The sequence below is a fragment of the Cetorhinus maximus genome, chromosome 8 (genome assembly GCF_964194155.1).
Source record: "Cetorhinus maximus chromosome 8, sCetMax3.hap1.1, whole genome shotgun sequence".
In the NCBI taxonomy this organism is placed as follows: domain Eukaryota; kingdom Metazoa; phylum Chordata; class Chondrichthyes; order Lamniformes; family Cetorhinidae; genus Cetorhinus; species Cetorhinus maximus.
Window position 1 is genome coordinate 119,159,737 of NC_135886.1, and position 13,834 is coordinate 119,173,570.

Below are 13,834 nucleotides of genomic sequence, written 5' to 3' on the forward strand. Positions count from 1 at the left end.
GTAAGCTGGTTTTCAAGACAAGTTGCCAGAATAGTGTCCTCACAATTGGCCTCACAATCTCAGAGCTAGGCAGGGAAATAAAATCAGCCAAGGTTCCAGCTCCTCAGTTGGATCAGGCCACCAAAGAAACAGAAACATTGGGAGAAAGTGGGTTGGGAGGGGGGGAAAAGATTCATTAGGAGGGTGGAGCCCATAAAAAAAACAGACAGAAGGGTTATGTAATATTTGGATGCACACATCAACCAATCAGTTGCCCTGCACCCATCCGCCACAAAATGGACAAAATTTTAAAATAATTTTCTGACGTTTATGTCCACTTAAACATTCTGTTGAGAAAGATCAATTCAACAGAGAATTGGATAATTATCCGAAGACAAAATATTTGCAGTGGTATGGGGAAAAGGCAGGGGAGTGGAACTAGATGAGTTGCTGTCGCAGAGAGCCAGCATGGACAAATCGGGCTAAATGGCCTTCTTCTGTCATGTAACCATTCTATGATAAGAACCAATTTAGAAATGTGGGGATCCTAAACCTGATCATAGGGTTCTAGTCCACAAGGTAAGCAGATTTTTCAAAACAAAATGTTTTTTTTAACCTAACATTAAATGATTTCTGTAACATTCTTTTCACAAAGATCTCTTCTGATAAAGGATCCTGGTGAAGACAACTGGTACCAGCCTCAGGAAAGTTGGAAGAATTGGGATCAACTGCACGAGAACCGTCCCAGTAAAGATTGCAAAGGAGCGGGCTACTGAAAGAGACCATGTTCCACATGCACTGGGCACTGGCAACATGGTGGCTCAGGGGATCTTGTTATGCAATGCTCATCATAAACCTGCATGGGCTGAATTTTGCCCTTGATGGGCAGGTGGGCCCGACCGACTTGGTGGCGGGTGGGCAGCCGATCGCCGCCACCGAAACGGGCCCTGCCGCCATTTTACGTGGGCGGGTCAATTCAGGCCTGCCCAGCGTGAGGCCTGACGGGAAGCACTATGTGCTCCCTGTGCAGGTGGGGGGGGGGGGGCATTTCCCAACTGCGAGAGTGCACTCTTTCGCGCATGTGCACATCTCCCTGAGGCTAAGTGCTGCCCCAGGGAGAGCGCTGAAAGGCTGTGAAAGATTAAAAATAGAAAAATTAAAAAATCATTAACGTGTCCCCCTCATGTGAAAATGTCACACGAGATGGGACTTGTTAATGAAATACACAAAAACTTTAATAAACTTTTTAAAATCCGATATCAAACCTCATCCCACCACTGGATGAGGTTTGTTAAAAAACCAATGTCCGTTGGGCCCGTGCACCGAGCCGAAGTTCGCACGGGCCCCTCAAAATCCTGGTCAATTGGTGACTTAATGGCCTTAACAAGGCCTTTAATTAATGGCGGGCGCGCGCCACGCTGCATAGCGCGCCTGCCGACCTAAACATCGCAATGCCGCGCGCTGACATCGGGACGCTTGCGCGACATTTTAAGTGCTGACGGGTGGGCTCCGCCACCCGCACGTCAGCCAGAAGATTCAGCCCCATGAGTCGGATTTCGGGTCCTCAGTATGAGGGGCCCTCCAACAGTGAGTCAGCTGGCTAGGTGGCTATTGCAAAATATAGCGTGGAGTTTACAAGGAGTTTAGGATGTTCAGAGGCAACCTGGTTATGTCATGGAGCTTGTGGGGGGGGTGGGGGGGTTTGGTGAGGGTGTAAAGTGGGGATCAAAAGTTGTTAGAGCCAAGCTTATTAGTAAGTTTGTGATTGTTTAGTGATTTTAAAAATGTTATTGTTGAAAAGAAATAAAAAGACTTACATTTATTTATTGTGTTTCATGCCCTCAAGTCATCCCCAAGCACTTTCCAGCCAATGAAGTGCTATTCAAATGTAGCCACTGTTGTAATGTAGGAACGATGGAAGCCAATTTGCACACAGCAAGCTCCGACACAACAATAATATGATAATGACCAGATAATCTGTTTTTAGTGATGCAGATTGAGGGAATAATATTGGCCAGGACAGCAGGGTTAACCTCGCTGCCCTTCTTCAAAAGAATGCTGTTGGATCTTTTACGTCTGCCTGAGCAAGCAGTTTAATGCTGATCTGAAAGACAGCTCCTCCAATGGTGCAGCATTCCCTCAATCAGTACTGCATGGAGCATCAGCTTAGATTTGTGTGATTAAGGCTCTAGAATGGAACTTGAACCCACAACCTTCCGACTCGGAGGTGGCTACCAACTGAGACATGGCTGACACCTGTTAGTGGTAGGTGGTAGCATTGCTAAACAAAGGTGATAGATTATCAGAATATTTTACTAGAATTTAAATACTGCGCAATAAAATTAGAGAATGTCAAAAAGTAAAGACTAACCATTTGGAAGAACAGGGATTTAATCAAAAAGAAAATGATTAATAGGGAACAGACTTAAAATGCATCAGAGAAGATACATAAAAAGTGAATGATGATGGCATCTCATTTCTATTGTCTCTTTATTTAGAAATAATACTTTCTGTAAGTGTGTCAGTAAATAAATATTAGGAATGTGAGGTCAACATTACCATGTCTTTTGTTTTAAAAAAAATCACAACACTGTATAGAATTCTGATTCACCCTGATGTCCTTCTATGGTTTTTTTCTATTTAAAGCATATCACATATTTCCCAATCTATTCCCATTTGCTCTGTTAATTGCATATACTCCTGTTACAGCTCATTGCACAACTTCTGACTGCATCTGTCAGCTGTAATGAAAATTAACCAGTGGTAGGCAAAGGCAATACCCGAACTGTGAAACCTATTAAGAGAAATTCAATTCATAGCCTCAGGAGACCCTTCCTCCATACATAAGCTCGGGAACATGCAGACATTTATTTTTAAAGGGGCATTGCTACTTGCAAAAGGGCTTGCAAGGCAGCTTCATAGACAGGAGTGAGTTTAATTATCTTCCCAAAGATGTAACTGCATTTCTGACCCCTCCCACCAGTGGGATCTTCCAGTCCCACTGAAGTCAACGGAGACTTGAATGGCTCACCGCATTTGCTGTGGGTGAACTCGCCACGACAAGCTGGAAAATCCTGGCCACTGTCTATTTGATTACATTTGTCTATTACTATCTGTTACACTAATTTATTCCCTTCTTCCCCCATTGATAACTCCTGCTGAGCGATGGTTCAATTGTGCCAATAGCTTCAAGTATCTTGTCCAAGTGCTTATTCTGAAGTTAGACACTGAAGGGGTAATTTTTAATTCTCTCCAGTGGGCTGAAGAGGTGCAGGTGAGCAGTTAAAGTGAAACGGATCCATTTCCTACTCCTTTTCCACTGATTTTCAATTTTAATGCTGCCGGTTTGGTGGTGGTTAAGGCCAGTCTCTGATGAGAAGGAATCTCATTAATAAATGCAAATTGGGGTCCCATCACATACCTGGAATTTTAACTCCTGCAGCTGCTCCATCAGGTGAGGTTGCTGGGGAGGCCAGTAGACCTCTCTAAGGTAAGTAAGCTAACTGCCTTCAATGGAGACTAAAATCAAGCAAGTGTAAAACTGACGGTCAACCTGACCCACCCGTTTCCTGTTAGGTTAAATGACCCCCCTCAGTTTCACATCATACAATAAATTTATGCAGTGAGTCAGTGAGAAAAGATAACAAAAGTAGATCGCAAAAATCTTTAATATGTGTTTTTTTTATCTGAAAGCTTGTACTGAAATTGGGAATGTTGATTTTTTTTTAAAAATGAAGCAATCAAGAGTAATTCATTTTTTGCTGTTTAGTCTTTGCCTATCATAATTACACAGCTGCCATCATTGTAAACAATGCTATCGCATTACTACAGAAGATGGTGTGGTGATCAATTGGCTGGAGGAGAATTCATATCAGTTCATGGAAAATGACAGCAAGAGATTGCCACTGTGGTGTGTGCATGCAACTCATTCCCAATTGCATATAATGCTTAAAGGGCCTCAGGAGAACAAGGAAACTGAGCACAAAAAGACAGCATAATAAGAAAAGCAAATTACTGCAGACGATTTAAATCTGAAATAAGACCAGAAAATGCTGGAAAAACTCAGGTCTGACAGCATTTATGAAGAGAGTAACATTTTGAGTCCAAGATGACTCTTCTTCGGAACTGCTGCCTACCCGGCTACCTCTGCCCCCACCGCAATTATACCTGCGATCGGGGTGGCAGTGGGCCAATTGGGGTCCTTAGGTGGGCAATTACTGTCCACTTAAGGGCTTCAGCCCACCACCACCAGGATTTAACTAGTGGTGGAAGAGCCCCACCCAAAGTGGTTAACCCAGCTGGTTTCTTTGCACAGGCTGTTGGTGGGGGGAGGAGGTTGTCTCTCCTTAACAGGTCCCCTGGGCCCATTGCAGGGCTCCCCAAAGTTTTATACCCTCACAGCTTGTCTCCCCCCGCACTGGTCTCTCAAACACCAACCACCCAGCCTCCTCACTGGGGCCTGCAGGCTTGGCACCTGGCCAGATCCCCAGACACTGGCCCAAAATGATCCCACGCTGTATGCCTCGGTCCTGAAGTACCGGAGAGAAGCCGGCCTCTGATTGGCTGGCCACTCTGAGGCGGGGTTTCCCATCGCTGAGTGCAGAAATCCTGGGTCAAATTTTCATCTGGGTGCAAAGTCATGTTTCAGTGCGTGAATGGCCACATTTTGATTATTTTGTAGGAAATCTGATTGTCCTCCACATCCGTGACCCCATGCCATTTTCCTCGGGCCTTTTAGCGGGTCGGAAATGCGTACAAAATGCACAACCTCCCCGCTGACATTGGTTTCCCCATTTTAAATGGGGGATAAAAGTTGGATTTCCTCCGCACACCATTTTTGTTTGGTGGAAACCCATTTAAAGCACCCACCAAGTTTGAGAGCTCATGAAGAAAATGGAAAGCCCGCTGAGGCATTGGGAACATTCTGAAAAATAAATGTAAAATGTTTCAACACCTTCAAATGTCATTATTAGATGGTAATTGTAATGTAGATACACTTTTAATGCAGTGTTTCATCGTAGGGATCTGTCCTGAAAAGTTAAGTTGGCCCTTACATTAACCAGCATTGTTAATTGTTATAAGCATTACTGTACTTTTCCAATGGAGCAAGTACTATAATGTATTTTTTTAAATTAAAATATGTCCTCTGCTGCTATGTTTTTGTGCTCAATTTAATTGGACTGGCAGATCTGGCTGTTTAAAAAAAAGCCCTGCTTCTGTAGGTAGAAAAAATAGTCTACACCTGTTCCCATCCTTTGATCGACAGGCACTCTGCTTTTAAATGCAAATAGGTATCTGTTCTGTCAGTGTCATAGAGTCATTAATGGCACAGGAGGAGGCCATTTGGCCCCATCGAGTCCATGCCAGCTAACTGCAGAGAAATCCATCCAACTCCCACTCTCCTGTTCAACCCCATGGACCTGCAATTTAATTTGCTTTAAGTGCCCATCCAATTTCCTTTTAAGATAACTTATTGTTTCCGCATCCACCACCCTCATGTGCAGCGAGCTCCATGTCATTACCACTCACTGTGTAAAAAGGTTCTTCCTCACATTCAAGCTTCTGTTATGTCAGCTGTTCCATTATGAATGGAACAGCAGATGGTCTTATTGATCCAAGAACTATTGGAACTTTTATGAGCCTACAATAACAGAAAATGTCTTTGATGTGGTTTTTTGTTTGTTTGCAAATTTAATAGGCACTTAAAGGATTACAACTATTTTTCCCTTGAGCTTTTTGATCCAGTACCAATGACTGTGAGTTGAAATTCAGCGCTTTCTTAGATTTTTAGAGCTTTAATGTTTCACAATGAATTCAAAATAATTGCCATTGGTATTGCATGGCTCCTGAGAACTGTACATAGTGCTTACTGGGTGAGTGGCTATGGAGGATACAAGGGGGCATAGAGGTGGCATGGGGGAACATGAGATGATATCGGGTGGCATCAGGGGGTTGGTGGAGGGGCAAGGGTGAGGTTGAGGGGGCCTTTCAACATTGTTGGAAGCTGGGATGTTGTGTTAGAGATCCAAGGTGGGCCTGCTTGCTAACCAGCTCACCTCCACACCCACACTCCTCACATACTCTATCGCCACTGGCAAAATGTACTGCGAACCCAATCCTTGTGTGAAAAGACAACAATTCCTCGTAAGGTCACATGAGTGGCGTGTGCATTTGTTAGCCACAGAAGTGCGCAGTTTGGATTTTCCTAAGCCCAGACAAAAATTTGGGCCCCTCCCTCCAGTCTATTAACGTACATGTGGGTCAGCCAGTATTCCCCTAGGAGGGCTGACCCCCAGGGGAGGGGGAATCCAACACCTCGCATAATTCAACCCACTGAATAGTGCTATTGGAATGGATTGCTGCAATATGTCAATGATTTAGTTTAACATAATAGATTAATGATATCATCTAGTATAGATTTATGAATGTGTTTATGCTAATTACAGAATTTGGATGTCAGAGACTTCACCTTTTTGAATCCAGCATAAACTACTTTTAATGAACTGGTTGGTGCCTGGGAGTTTTGTCTGTTATAAGCAGCTACTTGATTTATCCCTCAGGGCACAGGTTAATAAGAACTGGGATCTGCTGCAGTTTGCAATAGGAGATCATGGTAATTACAGCCAGACATCACCTTACAATGACAACTAATACTATATTTGATCCGGACTTTTAAGTTACAAGTTAAATCTTTTCTCATACTTCTAATTGCTGTGGCTGGGCTCTAGCATGCCTCATCAGCTGAGTAGGAGCTTTATCAACATTCAGGAACATCAGATCCTCCCAACATCCTTTCAGGTCTCTTGTCCATTATAGGTGTTCTCAACCAAGGCAGCCCCGGTCCCCTAGGGATTCAAAGCGTCTGCCGCTGCTACAGCCGCCCCATGGCTTCTCCTAACACCATCAATCTTGCCCCCAGATCAGCGCAGCTCTTACTGATTGACAGGCAACCATCACATACCATTTGCACCACACCAGTCATGTGACCTGCCCGACCTTTGACTGCTCCCTCAGGTGCTAGCAATTCATTTTCAAAATTCAACATTAAAATTAAACTGCTAACAATATTTTTAATACATTTTTCACTGTTTATATCCAATGGTAAAATGTGATCTTCCGACATGTGATGTTTATTACATCTCTCCCAGTATTCCTTCCTTGTCCTGCCCCACACCCACACCCGTGCTGTCAGATGGCACGAGCCGACCATTCTGTTTGAATTATTGGTGCATGCGGGGGTAGAAGTTTCAATAGAGAGAGTCTCAGCATATTGAAACCATGAGGAAGGAAACACAGAGCTTGTAGCCAATTGGTACATTCGGATGGGAACTATTTAGGGATCCAGTCAGTGGCCGTGGGTAGCCCTGGAGGTAGGGAAGCAGATGACTGGTCGATCCTGCAGCATCGGTTCATCTCAAAAGAAAAACCTGGCAAAAGCAGGACACAAATACAGTCAAAAAAGCAAAGTAAGCTTTGGCTGGAAGCTATGGGTGGGCAGGTGGGTGGGGGGAATGAGCCCTGTTGATTCTGTCATGTCTTAGTACATTCTGAACTTCAAGCTAATTTTTATATTTTAAATGGTTACAATAAGATGCCTGAGCATCACCTGACTTCACTTGTGGATTGAAACACTCCCCAGTCTTAAGAGGGGAGAAGAGGCGTCTTCCAGATTGATGTTGACCCAATGCCCTTTCCTGAAACTAATTCAAAAGGGTGGTTTCGAATTGAATGAGTCATTCGGATGCAAAGACACTGCCTGCCTCAAACTCTCGAGGTGTGAAATCCACAGCACAGAATGTCAAATCAACCTAACCACCCACCTTATTTGGAAAAGGACTTTGTAAAAGGTCACGCTATGAGACAGCTATGCTTTTTGTTAGCTTTTAAAAATAACAGCAAGAAGCAGCGTTCCATCAGAAAGCCACCAAACCAGCTGCACAGCCAAGGTAATAAACAGCAATACCCTGAAAGTGGCAGAAGGACTCCCCCCCCCCACCCAACCTGTACCAACTTCGAATTCGCCTGAGAGCCAACCTTCCGGAAATTCAACTACAGGAAGCCTCACAGCTTACTCAAAATCCTCTGCTCTACCAGTCCTTCATTTCAACTAAAGCATCAACTCATCTAAGAAACTTCAGGCCTGCCACAAAAGAGGCTGAAACAATCAAATTGTAATTGCATTGTTTTACATTCATCTGCATCCAATCTCTGACAGAAATATGTAGGGAGATGTGACCAAAACAGCAGGCAGGCAGAATCAGTCTCGGAGGAGAAGCACTGGATCATTTACTTAAACTGAAGCAAAGGAAGGAAAATGGTGTGTAGTTATTTTAAACCTGCTGTTGAGTGGAGGGAAGTTAGGAATGTTGGTAGTCCCCTGGGGCTGTGGGGTTGTTGGCATAATGCTGCTTCAAGCACTGGTATGGGGATTTGCAGCTTCATAATGCTGGATAGGGGCAGTGTAGACAGATTCAATAGGAGCTTTCAAAAGGGAATTGGTTAAAAGTTGAAAGGGAAAAAAAACGCAAGGGTGTGAGGAAAGGAGCAGGGAATGTGACCAACTGGACTACTCTTCAAATGAGCTGACAGTCCAAATGGGCCAACGGCCTCCTTCCTATTATTCTGCTCTGTTTGAGACAGTAAGGGTGCTGGGCATTGAAGGCAGGGAAGACACCAGACATTAGGGACAGTAAAGACACCGGGCACTGGAGACAGTGAGTAAGACAGGCACTGAAGACAGTGAGGGCTCCCGTGTAAGTGCTCCAATGAATATATCAATGCTTCCTCTGTGGCACTAAGAGTGGTGATCCCATTTAGTACATCATACTTATGTGAAACTAGATTTTCAGCAATGGCATCAATGGAAACAAAGTAATGAGCCATGATGAACATTGACCACGACGTGGGCGTGCTTGTCAAAGATACGGCTACATTCTGACAGAATTGTTACTCTGCTCAGCACCAGCAACAAGTTTCACATTAAGTAAAACAAAAATAATAAATATATGCTTAATTGTGTGAGTAATTTTCAAACAAAAAACAATAGTTGTGTTATGTTACAGGGGGCAATGACATTTTTGTAGCACAGGAGAGGGAACCTCAGAGTCAAAAAGGTTGAGAATCCTTGCATTACAGATCATCTCCACCCCGATCCTCCACTTCCATATGGTAAACTGGAAGGGCTGGATTTCACCACAGACTTTGAGACTCACCGACAATGGGACAAAATGGTGGTCCTGAGCACACACCTGCCTGTAGCGGTGTAATATTCCCAGAAGCATTCTCCTAATCAGCCTCCTCCACATTCACTAACCTCAGGCAGGCTCTCAATGCTGCAAGCTGAAACAGAGCCTTGGCAACTCTGGAACCTGAGAAGCTCCACTGGCAAAGGTAGACTGGGGACCACGAGGTACCTCAACATGGAGGCATCTTCACAAGCGTTTATAAATTTAAAAACTGAGGGAGACTGAAACCAGTAAGGATCATTGGAGCGAAAAGGAAACCCCCATGGAGGATTTGTTTGGGCCATGCTTTGGGCCATCTCCCTTATGGGGCATGAAGCCTCTGGCCTAGCAAAGGCAGGCTCCTCCATTGAGATGACAGCCTTCACACGCAGTGGGGAGCAGGAAAAATCTGCCGGTGCAAAATGCCATCGTGGCCTCAAAACTGCCTGTAACTGGGACCTTAATCATCATAATTGGCTGCTCGCCTCTAAGATGCAGGAAGCCGATCTGTTTCCCTGCCACCTCCTGGGAAACATCCCCGATGGCAGGAACGTTATGGGGAGCCATCCCAATACTCATCTACTTGTCTGACCACACCCACCACCCCCCGGACCCCCATTCCCACCTCCAAATTCCAGCCTGAAGCGTTGACAGTTGATCCCAAGTTCCTCAATCTTGGATACCCAACAAAATCAACTAGTTGCGATAGGTACTAACCATCTTTTGTTAGTATATTTACGGATAAACTTCACAGATTTGGTTTGCAATTCAAGGTTTTGTCCATTATAAGTGGTTGCCCACCATATCCGATCCTGATCCGGAGTGAGTGAATGGGACTGTTGTAAGGAAAATACCATTTTTTCCAATATTATTGTGAATACTGTGAAGCAGGCTTATGGGAGCTGTGTGTATGTGTGTGTGACTAATTTAATTAAACCGAAGACAATCAGACTGCAAGGTTTAAATCATCAAAGGGCTTGGTGTAAAAGCAGGCATTTTGAAGTAGAGATGAACAAGCTAAGATGGGATACAAGTAAATACAGCGCGAATAGGATATCACTTTAGGAGATAAATGAGGAGTTGAATTTTTAGCTGTTGAGTTTCAAAGAGAAACCAAAGGAAGTTTTACATCTGGCAAGGATCATAAATGAATAAAGCAAAGTTATTAAGTTTATTTTTCCCGAAAGTACTGGCCATAAAGACAAAATGAAAGATTTTTATGGGGAGAATTTTCCGGTCAGCAAGCAGGGGCGGGGCCTGCTCGCCAACGTGTAAAATGACGCGCGGTGATGTCGGACGGGCGTCCTGATGTCACCGCGTGTCATTTAGATTTTCAGTTCGGCAGGCGCACAGCCAAGTCAGCTGCACACCCGCCGAACTGTCAAAGGCCTGTTAGAAACTAATTTAAATAGTTAGATGAGCTGCCCATCCAACCTTAAGGCATTTTTCATGAAACCTCATCGACAGGCAAAAAAAATTTTCAAAAAAATTCATTGACATGTCCCAGCTCATGTGACAATGTCAAATGAGGGGATATGTTTTAAAAGTTTTTAATTTCTTTATTTTGATGTTTAAAACCTAAACAAATCCCCCGAGACACAAAGGTGCCTCATTGGAGATTTCTGTGCTCCCTCGCGTGCATGCGCAAAAGAGCGCAGGATCTGACTCCGGGAACCCTCCCCCCTGCCCGCACAGGGAGCGCTCAGCGCTTCTGGGCAAGTGTCACGCTGAGCGGACCTTAATTGGCCCGCCCTCGTAAAATGGTGGCGCGCACCCAATTGGGGGCGCCGATCGGATTCATGCTCGCTCCCACCCGACCTTGCACAACCCCCCACAAGGGGGGAAAATTCAGCCCTATATTCTGGGAAAGGTAACTTCCAAAGAAAGTTAAGAACAATGGGTTTAAAGATGAAAGAGAAAAAACATATACAAGGAAAGGCTGAAAGCTGTATAGGTGGCGTGCCATGTGATATCTTGAAGAATGTGCTGTGCGAGGTCAGGCCTGTGAAGTAAGCAGCCTCTAGCCACCCCAGAGAAGCGTTTGCTTGTTTTCCAGAAAGCAAGGCTTTGTTACAAGCCTTGGATTTCCATTGTCAAATGAGAGGGAGAGAGAAGCCTGTGAAATACCTCTCCTTTAGCAACAGTACGTGCCTTGCGACAACATTAATGGACTTTTTATAGATTAAAAATCTATAGGGACTGTTGCCTGGAAAAGGGCATTTATTTGTGAGTCTAGCTAAGCAGAAATCTTTGGGAAATGTTGTAAAACTAAATTTAACTGTGTAACTGTAATCTTGTGTGTTTAAATTTTCTTTTCTTTGTTAATAAATGTTTTAATTTATTAATTAAAATCTCCAAAAGTGGTAGTGGAATCTTTACTTCTGACTTCAGTACACATAGCTTCTCGGAATAAAAATGCAAATTGCAAATTGTTGTGATAGCTTGGCCAAGTTTCCCTTTGGGATTTGGTCAGCCCGGCAATTACCACATGCCATATCAAAACACTGTATATGAGATATTCATTATGCAGAACAAAATCTCAGTGTAATACCTTTTGCCTTCGTTTTTCCTTCCTTTTATCCTCTGTAGCCTGCAGCATCTTTTCCTTCCATAAATTGAAGAAATAGGAGGAATCTGTGTAAAATTTCAGCCCATCTTTTCTGTCATCCCTGCAACATAAATGCAAAAAGCAGTAATATCTTTCCCCTGATATTACTTCACCTAGCCCTTCACAGAGCATGAACCTGTTCAGAATATAAACGATAGCGCAAGAATATGCTGCAGAAAACAAATTATTACATTGCAGATCTTTCACATGATCACAATTACCCTTCAAATCAAAGGTCAGCATAAGTAACTGTGCATTTTCTGCCAGGTTATTAATTTTTCTACCTATCCCCTGGCAGAACCAACAACTTCATTGCTCTCTCCAATTCTTCTATGACACTTTTATTCAATTTTATAACTGCCTCTGACTCGCGTAAGGGTCAAATTTGTGAAATGTTGTCAACTTTGGAAAACACTACCTGGGCCATTTTTTAAAATTATACTTGACCAGCTCCATGGGTTTACTCTTAACAGTCCCGATTTCTGTGGTAATATACTCACTCCTGGGCTTCATTGTTTTGCCTGCATTAAATTGTTGGTGTACATCTTAGCCTTATAACAAACTCCAAAACAGTGTTTGATCAAGTGCGAATCATGCCCCAAATCTAACAAAATTGACTCACTCCATTCTACTGCAGGTTGTTTAGCAATGTATAAAGTTACTTTAGCACCTTGCTTAACTCCTTTGCTTTACCTTTAAATGGAGGATCCCTTCCATTTAATCAATGAATAAATTATCCCTTACTTAGCACATCATCATCCAGTCGCCTGCTGCCTAGAAGCACAAGTAGCACAGCACTTCCATACTAAATGTTTAGATGTATAAAGAACGGCATAGAAAATAACCTGTAGATCTACAAAAAATAAAAACAGAAAATACTAAAAATATTGAGCAGAATGCTCTAGAACATAATTTGCAGATATATGCATTCATTTTGTTGCAGATTACAAGTACAATAAAAACAAATGGAGTAGATGGGAATGTTACCTTGCATGAATTATCTCATCCACAGTAAGACATTGGACCAGAACATCATGCTATGAGAAGCATATCTAATGGCTCTCAGCAAGCTTCGTAGAGCAGGAATGCAACACTTTGGGTGTACCTACACTACATGGACTGCAGCGATTCAAGGTGGCGGCTCACCACTACCTTCAAGGGCAAACATGCTCACATCCCACAAATGGATAAAAAGAAATATGCATATAATACTCGGGAGGATTACAAGGTATTATATTAGGGAGAATTGAACAGTTCAGTATGTTTCACCTTTAGATTCAAAATCAATGTATTTTGCTGAGATGAAAGTGACCTCTCCAGCTATGCAGCTACTAAAGGAAATGAGATTAGTCCGCAACTGCAGCTCTCTGTGAAGTTTTGGACACTCCATTATCGAAGGGACATAAAACCATGAGAGTGCAAAGTATAAATTCGCCAGGATGATGCCAAAAGTGGGAAGCTTTAGATATATAGACAGATTGGAAATAGTTGAGCTTTTTCCATTAGAACTTCCATTAGTAGAAATGGTTAAGCAAAGATTTAATCGAAGGTTTCAAAATTATGAAAGGGATGAATAAGGAAAAGTACTTATCTCGGTTGGGGGAATCAGCAACAAAGGGCAATCGACTTAAAATTGTTGCTAAGAATTTGTGGAGAAAAGTTAGAATACATTTATTTACACAAGAGTTGTTAGTGCATGGAATGCTTTTCCATGAGGCAGATACCATTGCATGCTTTAAAGAAACAGTGGATCAACAGTTGAAGCACGGGAAAATGCAATGCTATGGAGACAAAGCATGGCAGTACAATTAGTTCAGGATTGCTCTAGCAGGGAACTAACTAGAATTAAATGACCTCATTCTGTGCTATGATCCTATTGAGGGAGCAGTCTTCAGGCCAGTGGGTCTAGGCCCACTGTATAAAATTGCTCATAATTTCACACTAAATTGTCAGCATGACTCAGAGAGGCTGAAAGAATGGTAACTATAGGAGATGGAAACTCATACCTGTACATTTGTACATT

General features: G+C 43.1%; 1 protein-coding gene across 1 annotated transcript in view; it reads right to left on the bottom strand.

Moving 5' to 3' along the window:
• Nucleotides 1–13,834, bottom strand: part of LOC144683332 (actin-binding protein WASF3-like) — an 88,809-nt gene that overhangs the window by 17,833 nt on the left and 57,142 nt on the right. Inside the window, exon 7 of the mRNA XM_078546266.1 lies at nucleotides 11,755–11,872. Coding sequence (XP_078402392.1) covers nucleotides 11,755–11,872 — 118 coding nt within the window. The remainder of the gene's footprint in view (nucleotides 1–11,754; nucleotides 11,873–13,834) is intronic.